At 63.0% G+C, this 14,545-nt stretch overlaps 6 protein-coding genes across 6 annotated transcripts in view; all 6 read right to left on the reverse strand.

Moving 5' to 3' along the window:
* Positions 1 to 368, reverse strand: part of LINJ_16_0590 (putative carbamoyl-phosphate synthase) — a gene marked incomplete at both ends in the record, with an annotated part of 5,529 nt that extends 5,161 nt beyond the window's left edge. Inside the window, one exon of the mRNA XM_001464512.1 lies at positions 1 to 368. This exon is cut by the window's left edge and continues 5,161 nt beyond it. Within this exon, the coding sequence (XP_001464549.1) occupies positions 1 to 368 (368 nt within the window).
* A 2,632-nt stretch (positions 369 to 3,000) lies between these two features.
* On the reverse strand, positions 3,001 to 3,393 carry LINJ_16_0600 (putative histone H3; the record flags this gene model as incomplete). Its single annotated transcript, XM_001464513.1, has 1 exon — positions 3,001 to 3,393. One exon carries the CDS (start codon positions 3,391 to 3,393, stop codon positions 3,001 to 3,003), a length of 393 nt encoding a protein of 130 aa, XP_001464550.1.
* Positions 3,394 to 3,936: 543 nt separating this feature from the next.
* LINJ_16_0610 (putative histone H3) lies at positions 3,937 to 4,329 on the reverse strand (the record flags this gene model as incomplete). The annotated part of the gene is made up of 1 exon (XM_001464514.1): positions 3,937 to 4,329. One exon carries the CDS (start codon positions 4,327 to 4,329, stop codon positions 3,937 to 3,939), a length of 393 nt encoding a protein of 130 aa, XP_001464551.1.
* Positions 4,330 to 5,100: 771 nt separating this feature from the next.
* Positions 5,101 to 8,508, reverse strand: LINJ_16_0620 (hypothetical protein, unknown function; the record flags this gene model as incomplete). The annotated part of the gene is made up of 1 exon (XM_001464515.1): positions 5,101 to 8,508. The coding sequence occupies one exon, from the start codon at positions 8,506 to 8,508 to the stop codon at positions 5,101 to 5,103; it is 3,408 nt and encodes a 1,135-aa protein (XP_001464552.1).
* A 706-nt stretch (positions 8,509 to 9,214) lies between these two features.
* On the reverse strand, positions 9,215 to 10,006 carry LINJ_16_0630 (conserved hypothetical protein; the record flags this gene model as incomplete). Its single annotated transcript, XM_001464516.1, has 1 exon — positions 9,215 to 10,006. One exon carries the CDS (start codon positions 10,004 to 10,006, stop codon positions 9,215 to 9,217), a length of 792 nt encoding a protein of 263 aa, XP_001464553.1.
* A 1,728-nt stretch (positions 10,007 to 11,734) lies between these two features.
* On the reverse strand, positions 11,735 to 13,837 carry LINJ_16_0640 (conserved hypothetical protein; the record flags this gene model as incomplete). Its single annotated transcript, XM_001464517.1, has 1 exon — positions 11,735 to 13,837. The coding sequence occupies one exon, from the start codon at positions 13,835 to 13,837 to the stop codon at positions 11,735 to 11,737; it is 2,103 nt and encodes a 700-aa protein (XP_001464554.1).
* Between the last annotated feature and the right edge of the window lie 708 nt (positions 13,838 to 14,545).

Raw genomic sequence — 14,545 nt, forward strand, 5'->3', positions numbered from 1 at the left:
ATTCCAGGAACCTTGTTCTTGCGCAGCCACGTGCCGAGCGTTTCATACATCTCCCAGTGGTCCGGCTGGTCGCAGTACTCCTGCACCACCACGGCACTCACGTGGATCTGGCCGTCTGTGCTCTCAAAGTACTTGGTCACCCCGAAGAGGTCCTCCTCGACCCGCGGCACGCCGTAATTGCCCACCATCGGCGACGTCAGCACGAGAATCTGGCCGTGGTACGACGGGTCGCTCAGACTTTCCGGGTAGCCGACCATGCCCGTCGCGAAGACCACCTCGCCCGCCACGCTCTCCTCATAGCCGAAGGAGTAGCCCTCGAAGCGCTCGCCGCCGTGCAGCACGAGCTCCGCTTTCGCGTAGTGTTCCATCGAGCCCGCCTTTTTTTCTCTGTCTGCTTCAGCCGCCACGTGTGTTGATGTTTGTTCGCCCTTCCTTTTTTTTTGGGGGGGAAGGGAGGGAGGGAAGGAGGAAGGCACAGATGATCGTATCGGCCGGCTACACGTCGACTACGCGGATGGATATCAGCCACAAGCCCCCAGCACAACAAGGTGAAAAGGGCGAATAAAAACGAAAACAAAACACAAGATACACACACACACCCGAGGGACACAAGATGATCACGGTGTTCCCCCAACACACGATTCGGGTGCACGCCCCGGCTCCTCCCTGCACGTCTTTTGACGCTGATACCTATGATCACCGGAAGGACGAGCTGCTCCCCCTTCGGATAAGCCCTTGTCGTCCTCTCGATGGTTATGCGTATTCGCACGTCTGCCTCGTCTGTGAGCACAGCAGCCCCCTTTACGCGATGTCGCTCCGCGCGTTCAACGTAGCAGAGAGAGAGAGAGACGGGCCGAAGACGTCACCTAAGGCGTGAAACTCACGCCACCAAGCGAAAAATGCTTTCAAGCAGGGCGCACAAAACTCAAAGAGACACGCAGGAGTCGGAAGGCGGTGCTGACACAAGCGTCACCCGTGTATGTATCGGTGTAGATATGGGTAGATCGGTGGACGGGCAGATGCTGCACGGGTCGGCCAGTGCGACGACACGAAAGGAGCTAAAGAGGAAGAAGAGGCGCGCGAATCAAGATTCGCGCCGAGCTCTGCTGTGCTGCGTTGGGGGAGGTCTACGGAGATTCTCTCGCGCGTGCCGAGAAGTGGAACGAAAAAAAAAAGAAGGACGGCGCAGTGCTCGCGCGTGTGAACGTTGGTGAGGAGAGAGAGAGATCTGCCCCCCTCCACACTCTCACGCCCTTGCCTTGATGTTGCCCAAGTCGGCCGCTTTCGCGCTCGTGCTCGTCCCCCTCTTTCTCTCTCGCGCTCTCTCTCTGCGTGTGCGTGTGCGTGTCTGTCGATCCTTCGGGTGCCTTGCGTGTGTTTCCTCTTTTTTTTTACTTCGTTTACGTGTTAACCTCGCCCCTGCCGATGTACACGAGGGGTAGATACACGGAGTAAGGGGCCGTGTGGCGGATCGTGGTGTCGTTTGATCCCGATTTGGCTTCTTATTCCCCTTGCCGTCGTCGTCGTCGCTGCTGCCTCTTCGTTACGCGTATTCTGGTTGTTTACAGATAGGCATATATATATATATACACACATACATGCACACACATATATGTGTATGTATGCACTTACTATTAGGATGATGCTGCTGCCGGCGTCTTTTTCCGCTTTCGTTTGGTGCCCTCTGGTTCTCTTGGTTCCTACGGCCCGGTGATGACCCCCTATGTTGTTGTTGTGCGTGTGGGTGTACGCTTCGGAGAGGGGAGGAGGAGGAGGGAAGGCAAGGGGGTCGATGCCGTTCGCAATGATGCTTGCCGTGCGTCTGTGTGTGTGTAGGGCGTATGTCCAGCGCGCGCTGAAAAAAAAGGAGCGTTTACAAAGACCAAGGCCACAAATACACGTGTGTTTAGGTGTTACGGCTGTGCTCGTGAGACACCGAAGGATGAGTAGGCGGGTGGAGAAGCGATCCTGTAAAAGCCGGTGTCCGTGGAAGCGTGTGGTCTCTGGAGTGTGCTCGTGTGTGCGTGTGTGCTGTTCGCCAAGGAGAAGAGGGAGAGCGGAGCATCATCATAACCAGGGAAGACGAGGAAGAGAGGGCAGGACGAACGAAGAGGAAAGAGACGTGCCTCCGCACGCTCGCATAGGCAAAACCGCATCACACAAGCTGCCTCTCGCTCCAGCACTGCTTGGGACGGGGCGGCACCACCATCCCTCGAACGCTACAGGGAGACACACACGCCTGCGCCGATGCACAGCGCATGTCTCTTCCCATGGGTGTATGAGTCCGTCGGTGAATCTGTGAACCACTTCGGGAACGATGCGCGCACACACACACGCGCGCTCCTCTCGTCCCTCTTCTCTTCCTTGTACTTTCACTTTCTCTCCACCGCCATTTCGCTTGTGAGAGGCGCGGCACACCGCCCGTGCCGCCAGCACCTCATGCGTCTCCGTGCGCGTGCGCGAGTCGTTGCATTTTCCGTTTCTTACGCAGTGCTCGGTGCCCAAGGTATACCCCGTCCTTCCTTCCCCCCCCTCCTCCAGCGCATCGGCCACCTCGCCCACACCACCGCCTCGTGCGTGCACAGCGGCTAAGAGAGGCGCGGCCCAGAAAACAAATGGTGGGCCACGGCGCTGATGGGAGAAAATACGAAGCACATGAACGGGCGTCTCCTCAGACGTCACGAGCACCGCAGAGGGACGCGAAGCACATCAAAACTGCAAAACAAAACACAAGAAAGAAGGTGGGTCGAAAACGAAGAGCATCTATGGAGTGTGTGTCGGTAAGCCCGTGCGAGTCCGTGAGAGCGCCGCTCACACAAGCACACACACGCACGCAACGCTGACTCGCTGAGGGGCAGCAGGTGAGCGAGGGGGAAGGGGGGAGAGTGCAGAGCGTCGACGCAGCTCACACACAGCGTCCTCCCTCCGCTCCCCACCGCAGCCTCTCACCTCGTCTGCGCAGCCAAGAAAAGTGCCGCAGCGCACGCGTTGGCTTCGTCTCTAGTGGCGCTCACCGCGCAGGCGCAGCGCCAGCTGGATGTCCTTCGGCTGGATCGTCACGCGCTTCGCGTGGATGCAGGCGAGGTTCGTGTCCGCCATCAGCGACACAATGTACGCCTCCGTCGCCTCCTGCAGCGCCATGATGGCGCTGCTCTGGAAGCGCAGGCCCTCCTTCTGCGCGCTCGACACCTCGCGCACCAGGCGCTGGAACGGCGCGCACTGGATCAGCAGGCTCGTACTCTTCTGGAACTTGCGGATCTCGCGGATCGCGCAGGTGCCCGGGCGCCAGCGGCGATGCGACTTCTTCACGCCGGACGCCCCGCTCGACGCCTTCTTGCTCTTCTTCGACGTGATGGTGCGCTTCGCGCGGGCGGTCTCCTTGGTGCGGGACATGGTGGTGCGGTGGGAGTGGTTGGGGGTTGGATGGCGGTGAGGGAGGATGCAGAGCGCGGTGAGCTGTGGGTGAGTGTTAAGGCGGCGCGGGAGTACGTGCGCGTGTGGTTGGGCCAGAGGCAGGTGAGAGCAGAGGAGGGGAAGCGGAGGGTGGGGAGACAACAAAGTACAGGGCAGCGACGCGTGGGGGAAGGGGGCCGCGCCACATCAGCAACGGGCGCAGACGCGCGCGGCACCACAGCACACCGCCAGGCGCATAGGTGTGTCGGTCTGCGTGTGCACCGCGCAGGACAAACGCCATGCAGACACGCACACAGTCACACGCGAAGCGGCGACGCACAACGCCGGCAGCGAGCCCCGGTGCACACGCGGACAGCTCGATCAGTGATGCTCATGTTTTGCTTGGCGGGCTCTCGAGGTTCAATGACCCTCTCACTCTCTCGGCTGCTGCCGGCAGGGCAGCGTGCACGACTTAGGGAAGGCGAAAACAAAGGAAACAAAAACATGGTATCTATGAGGGGGGAGGAAGAGCAGGCCCGCCCCCTAGTGGCGCTCACCGCGCAGGCGCAGCGCCAGCTGGATGTCCTTCGGCTGGATCGTCACGCGCTTCGCGTGGATGCAGGCGAGGTTCGTGTCCGCCATCAGCGACACAATGTACGCCTCCGTCGCCTCCTGCAGCGCCATGATGGCGCTGCTCTGGAAGCGCAGGCCCTCCTTCTGCGCGCTCGACACCTCGCGCACCAGGCGCTGGAACGGCGCGCACTGGATCAGCAGGCTCGTACTCTTCTGGAACTTGCGGATCTCGCGGATCGCGCAGGTGCCCGGGCGCCAGCGGCGATGCGACTTCTTCACGCCGGACGCCCCGCTCGACGCCTTCTTGCTCTTCTTCGACGTGATGGTGCGCTTCGCGCGGGCGGTCTCCTTGGTGCGGGACATGGTGGTGCGGTGGGAGTGGTTGGGGGTTGGATGGCGGTGGTGAAAGCGACGAGCTGCAGATGTGCAGGCGACGAAGAGGGAAGAGTGGGCGTGCATGCGTGTGAGAGCGCGTGATGGACGGAGCGAGGAGGGGGAGGCAGGAAAGGGGCAAGCCGGATGTCGATCACAGAGGCGCCGCAGAGTGTTGAGGTACACCATGAAGAGGCGCAGGAGGGCAGCGGCAGAGCGGGTGGTGTTGGGAGGGGGGGGGCATGGCGCGCACGTAAAAGGGAGGCTTGGCGCCACGGCGTGCCTATACGTGTGTCTGGCGGCGGTCATCATCAAGACAGCAGTCGTGCACGATGAAAGCGTGTGTGTGTGTATGTGTGTGTGTGCCTGGTTCGTGTATGTCTGTCGCGCTGCACGTTCGGGGAGCACGTGCCTGCCTCAACCTGCAGAACGGCCGTTGGAAGAGACGCTGGTAACGTAACGGCGCGCAAGAAGATGCGCTTAAGGCGTGACGGACGGCTTGTGCAGAGGAGGGAAACAATCGGAAAGGAGCTTGTGCAAGGTCGAAAGCCACGCACTGACTCTCTCTCTCTGTCTTCCCCCTTTTTGCTTTGGGGCAAGGTCGCGACTGCAGCACGTCGACGCGCATCTCTGGCAGCGGCAAGGGTTGGAAACACGTATCCTGTGTATGGTGTGTATGTGTAGGTGCGGGTTTGTGCCAGGGGCGGTGGGGCGCACCGCGGCGGGGCAAAGACTCACGTGAGATGGAGTGGAATGAGGATGCTAGTCGACCTCCAGCGCATACGTTGCACCATCCACTACATGGAGTACTCCGCATTCGTGGTGGTACAGACCCAAGGGCACCCGAGCGCGGCACGCCGACACTGGTGCGGTGGAAGCTCCCTCCTCCGTAGACTGCAGAGCCGCTCTCTCAGCGGAGGGCCCCCGAGGCGAATTGTGCGTGCTATCGTGGCTTGCTCCGTCCTTCCCGACATCATCATTTCTTTGTCCAGCGCTGCCCCCCTTGTCGTTGTCTGGCACCGTCAGGCCAATGATGGAAACCGCCGCAACGTTCATGCGGTTCCGTCCGTAACGCCACGCCGTCGTATCCACGAGCGTGCGGCCAGCGCAGGCGGCGTCAAGTGTAGCAAGCACCGTCCCAACCTCCTCCAGCGGGTTCACGACGTCAGCAGATATACGGGCATCCCCTTGCTCGCCTGCAATCATTGGCGCGAGGACACGCTGGAAGAGTGCCGCGGTGGATCTCTCCACCACCCGCGTCGTCGACTGCTGCAGAGACGGCGGCGCGCTGTGTGTGTCCTCTGCCTGGTCTGATTGCGAAGGATGGCCGTGTTCGTCCGAGAGCCGGAGCCACTCCACAGCCGGCGGCCAGCGAGGCGATGCGGATGCCACCTGGCCTGCATGGGTCTTCGGTTGCTTTGATGGCCCCCCCTGAGGCGAGCCTGCGTCTATCAGAGCAGATGGCGCTGACCTGTTCGGTGGATATGCATCAGCGGCGCTGTCTGTCGGAAGCGATGGCAAGGCGGTCACACCCTGGGCATGAGCTCGGTGGTGCTCCCCCGACCTTGCAAACTGGTCAGCCGCGTAGTCTACCTCTTCCATGCCAAGCACAGGCCGCACACTCCATCGCGCCGTCGTCCACGGCGATTGGCGAACGGCCGTGCCAACTGTCGCCGCTGCTGCGCCAGCGGTAGCCGCGTGGCCGCCATGGATGTCTCGCGCAGCAGGATGAGGGGCCCTTGGCGGCGCCGACGTCGCTTTTCCCGTCTCCAGCGCGTAGTCGGCCAGCAGCTCCAGCGGGGGGTTCACCGAGGAGTCGCGCAAATACGCGAAGAGAGCCGCAGCGGACACTGCACAGCTCGAGTGCCTCCGGCGCCGCGACGCGCTGCACCAGGTCGGCACCGAGGAGGTGATGCAGGCCAGCTGCTCCAGCCCAGCGCACCACTGTCGCACAAGGCCGCAGCCCGCGTCTCCAGCAAGCCGATGTAGGTTGCGGCCCTCGCCGTTCTGCGCATGCTTCGCCTCGCATGCGCAAACGGTGACATCACCACTGTCAGCAGCGGCATCGTCCACGAAGTGAGTCGCCTCGGTGGTTGCGCTATCCTGCAGCGTCGCAGCTGCGGCCTCATCTGTCATGACAGACGCCAGCGCGGAGCACAAGACCTGCACGGTAAACTCGCTGGCGCGCACGGCAGTGTTGCCGGTCGGTGCCGCTGTGGCCTCGATGCGCGTGGCACCATCACGGTCACCGGTACTTACCTGCACGTAGAAGCAGCTGTGGTCCTGCGCCTCCGCCTGCCGCATGAGTACCGAAAGTGGTGATTCTGCCGTGCGCGATGGCGGCTGCCCAGCCGCAGCGGTGGCAGACGGCGCACCTGTTGTTGCTGTCGCCACGAATGCGTCCCCACGCGTACCGCTCGAGCCTGGGACGACGGCAGCAGCACTGGCAGGAAACACGGAAGCTGGCGAGCGAGACAGAGTCGCCGACATTGCTGCTGGCCGTGGCTGCTGCAACTGCTGAGCCTGCAGTGTGCGCCGATTCTGATGCTTGACCGTCTCTTGCACCATCCTAAACGTTAGCGGTGCACCGGCCGCATTGGTGAGCCCCTGCGCCTCCGCCGCCAACCCTCTTTCAGCCCACTGCTGCCAATGAAAGGAAGGAGCAGGCACCGCGCGGCAGCCAAAGTTGGTCTGCAGGTGCAGTGAAGCTGCAGAAGAGTGATCAACGGGCGCGGCGCATGCTGCGGCTCGCGGTGGCGCCGCAAAGGATGGAGAGTTGCCGTGATGCTGTGGCGGAGCCGGCACATCCTGTTGCTGTCCCACTGTTTCTCCTCCTTTCTGGGTAAGTCTCGAGTCACCGGGGGTAGCCGCGCACAAGGGGCTGAGCAGCTGCGCCGTGTGCACGGCGGCGGCGCGCATGAGAGCCGCCGAGACAGCGGTGAAGACGGCGTCTTGCACTCCGGCCGGCAAAGCAGCGAAGACACCAGATTCACCGCTTCTTTGCGCGCTGGGCTCGTGGGAGCCGTTGCCTGTGGGGCTGGCGCCATCCTTACTCGCTACGGCGCGCTCGCGCCATCGCATGTGCGCAGCTGTGACGGAGGGGCTGCCAAAGCCCAGAAGAGCGTCAGCGAGCACGCGCGCCGGCGACGGCAACGACAACGACGACGCCGTCTTCGAACCCCGCTGCCCTTCACCGTGCTGCTGCTCGGCATCTGCACGTCTCTGCACTTCACCCTGCAGCCAGCTGAAGCACGCCCCGCCGATCAGCACCGCCTCGGCCAACGCCGCCACCGCCTCCCACAGCACCGCATTCGACATTGTAAAGCAGAACGGGCGCGCGGCGTGGGGCGGCGGTGTGGCAACGCGGGGAAGAGGTTCTTCGGGTGTCTTCGCGGCGTCTTCTTTTTTACTCAAGCGGGCGGTCACCGTGCGCGACAGCGGTGGTCGGCCGCGCTTGCGCGGCGTCGTCGCAGATGCCTCATCGGAGTCGGCAGGCACGTAAGTCGAGGGCGGTGAAGTGGAGTGGGGCAGGGACGACGTAGACGATGAGGGGCAAGCAACGACGCTTTCTTTCTGGGCAGGACAGCGTAGCGCCGCCGTTACCGCCTTAGCCGCGTCGCTGTCGACGCCGTTTCCGCCATCGAGGTGCTCAGCATCGGATGCGCCTTGTGTGGCGCTGAGCTCGTCTTGCACCAGCGCCGTGGGTAGCCGTTGTTGCGCTGCTTTTCTGTTGCTGCCTCCTTCGTCATCGTGGCCTCCGGCCTCGTCCTCTTCTGCCGCACAGAAGACGGCAGTCGTGTCAGCCGGCGACGGTGATGAGTCCCTCGCAGGGGCGGGTGCAACCGGGGAGAAGGCTCCGGCGGCACCCTCCGACACCATGGAAGACGCGGTTGCCGTCCTGAGCTGAGCGCCGGTAGCGTCTTGAGTGTTTGGGGTGGGCGCCGCTGCCGTTTTAGCGTCTGTCTCCCCCTCCGGCCACAACGAGATGATGCCTTGCGGACCACCATCAGCCACACCGACCCTTGCCACCACTTGCGGTGGCGTCACGGCTGTGGCATTTGTGAGAGCATCTGCCACGCACAGAAGCAGCGGGTGGAAGACATGTAGGAGGGACTCGACGAGCTCGCCCGAGTTCGTCACCGCCGTGTCTGCCACGCGTCGACCACTCATGTCTCCGCATGTCAATATGGAGCGACGGAAGACAGCAGTGAGAGACAGGCAGACGAGGTGTGTGTGGGTGTTTATATTTGGAGAGGAAGAGAAGACCGAGGCAGAGACGCTGGGCAGCGCACAGGACATAGAAAGAGAGAGCGGGAGGCTGATAGAGAGGGATGGGGGCAGGGAGCGACTCCATCGCTCAGTTTACACACGCCAGCCTGTCTGTGCGAGCGGGCGCAGACAGCTGGCAATACCTGGAGGCTTTGCCTTGAGAATAAGGGGCGGCAAAGAAGAAAACGGTATTGTGTAAGGCGAGCGCGTCCGGTGTGGGGCGCAAACGGGCGAGCGCGTGTAGCCTGCACGAGAGCAGACACGTGCACGTGCGCTCCTTCAACGTCCTCTCGGGTGCACGGGCGGAGCAGGTGGGAGGGGGACGCTTCGCCGCGTCACTCGTGCCGCCCCCGCACTCTCTCCGACTCAATGCCCCTATGAGAAGAGGAAGCGGGGGTGGCGAGCGGGGTGAGGAACACCACGAAGACGAAAGAGTAAGAGTAGTTGGAGCAGTAGGATTGGCAGCAGCTGGCAGCAGGTGAGGCGCTGTACACGGAGGTCAAAAAGAAGACGGGGAGTAGGCGACGCGAAAACCGCTTGCCGAACCCACGACCATCGCAGCGCTGTTTGTGCGCGTGTGGGCTTCTGATAAGCAGCGGGAGTATGCTCAGATGTACTGACGGCGAAGGACCTGTTCGCAGACCCACTCAGCAAACTGCGAAGGGGGCGATTGGGCGCCGCGCCTCCGCACGCGCACATGCACGACTGACGCGGGGCCCAAAAACCGATTGGCGTAGGGGGCAGTGTAGAGCGCTTCCACCTCGCACTTGAGGTTGCATCGTTGCATCTCGTGCGCCTCGTTCAGCCAGGCAAGCACGGAGGCTCGATCGGCCTGGCACTCGAGGTCGGCTACCGAGAGCCTGCTGTGGCTTTGGGGCGCTGCGCTGAGGTCCGCTGAGGCACGCTCCGCCCGCTCCACATAAGAAGGCCCGACTAAATCGCGGTGCCTCCCTTCCGCAGCCTCCGCCTCTTTTTCGAGGCCTTCTCTCGCAGCTGGAGACGACGTTGCAGGGTGCAGGAGCGCCTCCAAACGCTCGATCTGATGTCTCATCACAACGGTGTCTCGGCGGGTGAAATGCTGCAGAGGCGCGATGCTGGTCAGTGGCGAGGCGATCGCCGCCTTCCCTGCCGTGTGCGGAGCGGACGAGGTGCAGCTGGCGGCGCTGACGGCAGCGCTGTCGCTGCTGTGTGCCCGGCTGCCCTTGCCAGTGCCCTCCCAAGGCCTGGCACTCGCCTTTAGAGAAGCTGGTGTGTGGTGGCGAAGAGGAGGGCATTGCACTGCCGAGAGGTGCTCTGCGCTTGCATCGCCGCTGTCTATCTTCTCCATTACGCGCACCACGTGTGCAGTGCGCACGCCGAGCCACCGCAGGGTGGGAACAGCGTAGTAGCGGCTCTCCATAGAGGCCGTGCCAGCGGGAAGTGCATCAGATGCGGCAGCCCAGCGATACGCGGCGAGGATGGCGAGCCCGTGCGGGTTGTAGTCCACGAGCCCAACAACTGCCGCACGAGGGAGTGCAGTGTGCAAGTGAGCAAGCAGCCGACGCGCTGCATGGGTCGGGTACCCTTGAGCTGTAAGCAGCACACACGGCAGCAGTCGCGGCAGGCCTTCGCGCAAAAGTTGGGCGAAGACAGCGTGCTTCTCCACGACGAGAATAGCGCACACATTCGGCGGCACTTGAAAGCCTGCCGCGGCGGCGCTGTTGGTTGAGCAGCTAGCAAAGTCGCGATGCTGCGTGGTCGTCCAACGGCTTGACGCCGGCTGCTGAAGTGAGCGACTGTGGGTCGAGTTTGATGAAGACGCTGACCCTGAGACACCGCGCCCATCATCATCCTCGACAGCTGCGCGCTCGGCGACTCCTAGGACGGAGACGACCAAGTCTGCGCTTAGAAGTGGTAGCGGCATGCCCTCCTCCGCTGCTAACCCCGTGCCACCCCCCTGCAAACTCACCCCGCGATAGGAGAGCCAGCCCGCAATGTAGCCGCGCCCGCCAGCCACCACGCCCATCAGCTGGCGCGGCAGTCGCAGCACACGCGAGAGCTGCTGCACGGTGCGATTCACCACCTCCTGCGTCTGGATGTGGCGGACGAGGTGATAGTATACATCGCGCTGTGTCGCCACGTTGCCGCGCACAACGTTGCGAAAAAGCTCGGTGAGCACGAGGAGATGATGGCGAGCTGTCTGCAAAACGCGCACGCTCGTGGCTGGTCGGCCATCGCTTGACCAGGTCGCTGCGCCCTCGTAGCCCCGCAGGGACGCCTTCGCGTGCGCACGCCCGTCCGGTGGTACACTCACCGGCGTTGAAGGGGTGACACCACGAGTTGCGCGCGTCGAGGTCTGCCGCTCACGCGGCATGGAATATGGAATGCGTCTTCTCAAGGAGCCAGACGCTCCCTCGTTGAAGGCGGCCACCGCATTGCCGCGGGGCGGCACTCTCTTGATGGGCAGCGAGAGAAGCGTGTGCAGCAGCTCCAGCACGTATACCTCCATGCGGCGGAGTACCTCATCGCGCATCGCCTCTGCGTTATGGGCGGCCGCCACAGCCGGTGAAACCTCGGCAAAGCTGTCCGTCATGAATGCAGCAGCACATCGCAGACCTGGTGGAGACGAGGGCCGCCGGCCTGGTGCGCGTCTGTGTATCTGTGCGAGCGATGCGATGGAGATGAAGCGCTGCACTGCACCTCTCTCCTTAGCATCACCGCCAACGCAGCCTGTCGCCGAGTCTGCCTGTGTGGATCACGTAGGCTCCGCGCACGCTAGATGGGGAAGGCAGAAAGAAAAACACGAAGAGAGCCGAGCAGTGGCGTGCGGCATGCAGAAGGGAGACGAAGAGCATGAAAAGCGGGGGGGGGGGGGGGCAGAGTAGAGGGCATTGGCGGAGATAGACAGACACGCACATGCACGCACGCACAGAGGGCGAGGCGTGCGCCTCCATCGCATCCCAGCGATGGGGATGGAGGGGAATCAACAAGCACGTCAAGGGAGAAGAGGACGGCAAGGCGCCAGAGCGACAAGACAGGCGCACGCCGCATCTCTGCCTCATCGTCTCTCCCGCTGTGTGGCGGCCGCGTTGCCTGGCTTCACGTTGGTTGGTTGGTTGTGGTTCCTTCGACAGCGACGCGCACTCCATCATCGTTGTCTGCCTCTCTCTATACCTTTTCGAGTCACAGCGACTCCCTCCAAGGCAACGCGGTCACGCTTCCGCATTTCCCGCTGCCGCTGCGCCCACAGCTTCGACACAGACTGGGAGAAGTCGACGTGGATACGGCAGTCGTCGATGAGAGCCCGGTCCATCTTCTGGAAGGCCCGAAAGCACGCCTCAACGCTCTCGAATTCGACGAAGCCGTAGCAGAGAGACTGCTTTGTCTTCGCGTCGTAGATGACGTCGGCGGAGGTGACACGGCCGAACTGGGAGAAGCAGAGCGCGAGCCCCTCCCCTGTCGTCACAGGGTTCAGCTTGCACACAAACAAAACGTTGTCCGGTGGCTTGATGTCGCCTCGCACGTCGGCCACGCCGTTCAGCAAGTTCAGCATGAGCGAGAGCGTCTCGTTGGCCTTCTCCTGGTGCTGCTGCATGAAGCTCTTGCGGCGCTCCTCCAACTGCTTCGCCGAGAGCGCCGCGGTAGTGCTGTGGTGAGGCGGTTGGCCGCCGTCGTGGAACCCCTCCGTGTCGTCGTCCTCGGAGCTCAAGTAGTCACCAGCGTAGTGCGGGTTGCACACCAGCTCCAGCTCACCGGGAGACGTAGCAGCTTCGCCATCACTCCTCGTCTGCGCTGGTGCAGCGGCAACGACAATAAGCGGCTGTGCGGCGTGCCTCCCTGTTGATGCGGCGGCTGTCTGCAAGTAGATGGACGCGTCAGCAACGGTTCGAGGGCGCGTGATGGCCACATACCCGTGCGCCACGAGGCTGCTCCGCACCAGTTCCACTAACTCACGGTGAGCGGCGCGCACAGCCGCCTCCGAGGCCCACCATTCGAAGCATCCAGCCTGGTGCAGCGCCGCTGCAGTGCGCTGCCGCTGCTGCTCCATGGCAGCTGCGCTGCCCGCTGTTGACGACACCCCCCACCACGCCGAGGGAGGGACTGTCACGTACTTCTCGGTACCGGCTGTGGGAAGCACCGTCGCTCGCTTCACGCGCAGCATCCGCACGGGCCGCGGCCACGACAGCGCTGGCCGGCCTGCCACAATGCCAACAGCCGCCAAAGGCCCGGCGCCAGCCGTCGTCGGCGCGTCGTCTCTGCAGCGGTCGCGGACTGGAGCACGACGTATCCGGCGCAGCACCGCCTCACCCTCGCGCACCACGCCAATCGTGATGTACTGCTTGTCGAGGAAGTCCATCGTGCGATCGGACAATGTGAGACCGAAGCGCAGTGTAGGCGCTGACGCATCCACGAGCAGGCTTCCGGCACGGCATACCGTGCAAGGCGAGCTGGCGCTGGGCGAAGCACTTACATGAGCTGCATTAGTGGCCACAGCTGCGCCACTGCTGCCGGACGCGTGCACGTACACCGGTTTATAGCCGCCTTTCGTGTTCCTGTCACCAGCCCTAGACGGGGCAAGTCCGACACAACGCCGCCGCTTGCACAGTCGTGCCTCCTGTTGCATTGCCCGCCGCACTGCCGTCTCTTGCTGCTCTACGGGGTCAGCAGTTGAAGGAACAGAGGCTGCAGCATGACTGTGCAAGGATACGGTGGCGGTGGACACCGTCGGCGACGCATCGCCCTCCGCATGGTCCTGTCTGGGCAGCAGACTCCAGAAGTTCAGCGGGCCTGGGCCAGGTGGTGCCGCTGCACCCGCCGAGTGCGAGCGCAGCAGCTTTTCAAGCAGCTCCTTGTACACCGGGTCTGCAGCAAGGGAGAAGAATACCGCCACATCTGGCACTACTTCCGTCGCCACCGCGCCGTTCCACAGCTGCGCTCTGCACAGGTTCAAGAAGTTCGCCGTCAGCGCAGAGCAGTCCGCGCCAAAGAGGTCAACCGCGAGGGGCCCGAGGGATGTTTCCAGTAGCAGTCCCGCGGTGACCACCGCGACGCCCGCGCCACCGCTGCTGCCGCCCCTGCGGGGAAGAGCTGCGCTCGCACTTTGCATGAGAGAGATGCGTAGGATCTCTGCGAACGAGCCAGCGAGAATGTGGGCGCCGATCCAAGTGTGTGTCTGCGCCCGTGTGCAACGAAAGATGGAAGCTAGCGGGTGAAGGGGGAGGGGGGATGGGTGGGACAGGAGTGGCGCCATGAGTCGGCCACGTCGACATAAGAAGCGAGGCCCCGCGGGCGAGAGACAGACAGGGGGAGCACTCGCCGAGTGACCCTCCCTCCTCCCTCTCTCTTCTTCACGGTATTCAGGCTCGACCGGCGCATAGGCATGCAGACGCACACACACACACACATACGTCGATACTCCACAAGTAGTCGGCAGCGATGTAGAGTGACAGGGATGCGAGCCACGCTATGGCCCACGTTTGTCTTCTCTCGTCGTTTGGATCTCGGCCCTCTCCCTCGCACGCCTCCTCCACCCGTGCGCAGGTTTCCCTTTGTGGGGTCGCCCGTGACGGGACCTGACCGTCCTCCTTTCTCGGGCACGCACGCACCGCTGAGTTAGCGGCCTTTTCCTTCCCGTGCCTATGGAGGCAGAGGAGGAGATAGACAGACAAAAAGACGGGCAGCGCGGTGATTGAGAGGGGAGAGAAGTGCATGCGCCCTCCAACGAGCAACAGGAAGAAGGCAAGGCAAACACATGCACACACACATCAGGAAAGGTTCAGCAGCGCGCGCGCAAGAGAGAGGTACGCGCTCAGCAATGAGAACTTCGTTTCCGGCAGCATTCGTTTAGCGAGCCATTCCTGCCCCCTCCCTAACCCGCCCGCACGCTCCTCGACTCTCCGCCCCCCCCGCTCCTCTGCCGTCTCCTATGTCTCTCTGCGTAGTCCGTCACACACCCCGC

This window comes from Leishmania infantum, chromosome 16, assembly GCF_000002875.2.
Source record: "Leishmania infantum JPCM5 genome chromosome 16".
Classification (NCBI taxonomy): domain Eukaryota; phylum Euglenozoa; class Kinetoplastea; order Trypanosomatida; family Trypanosomatidae; genus Leishmania; species Leishmania infantum.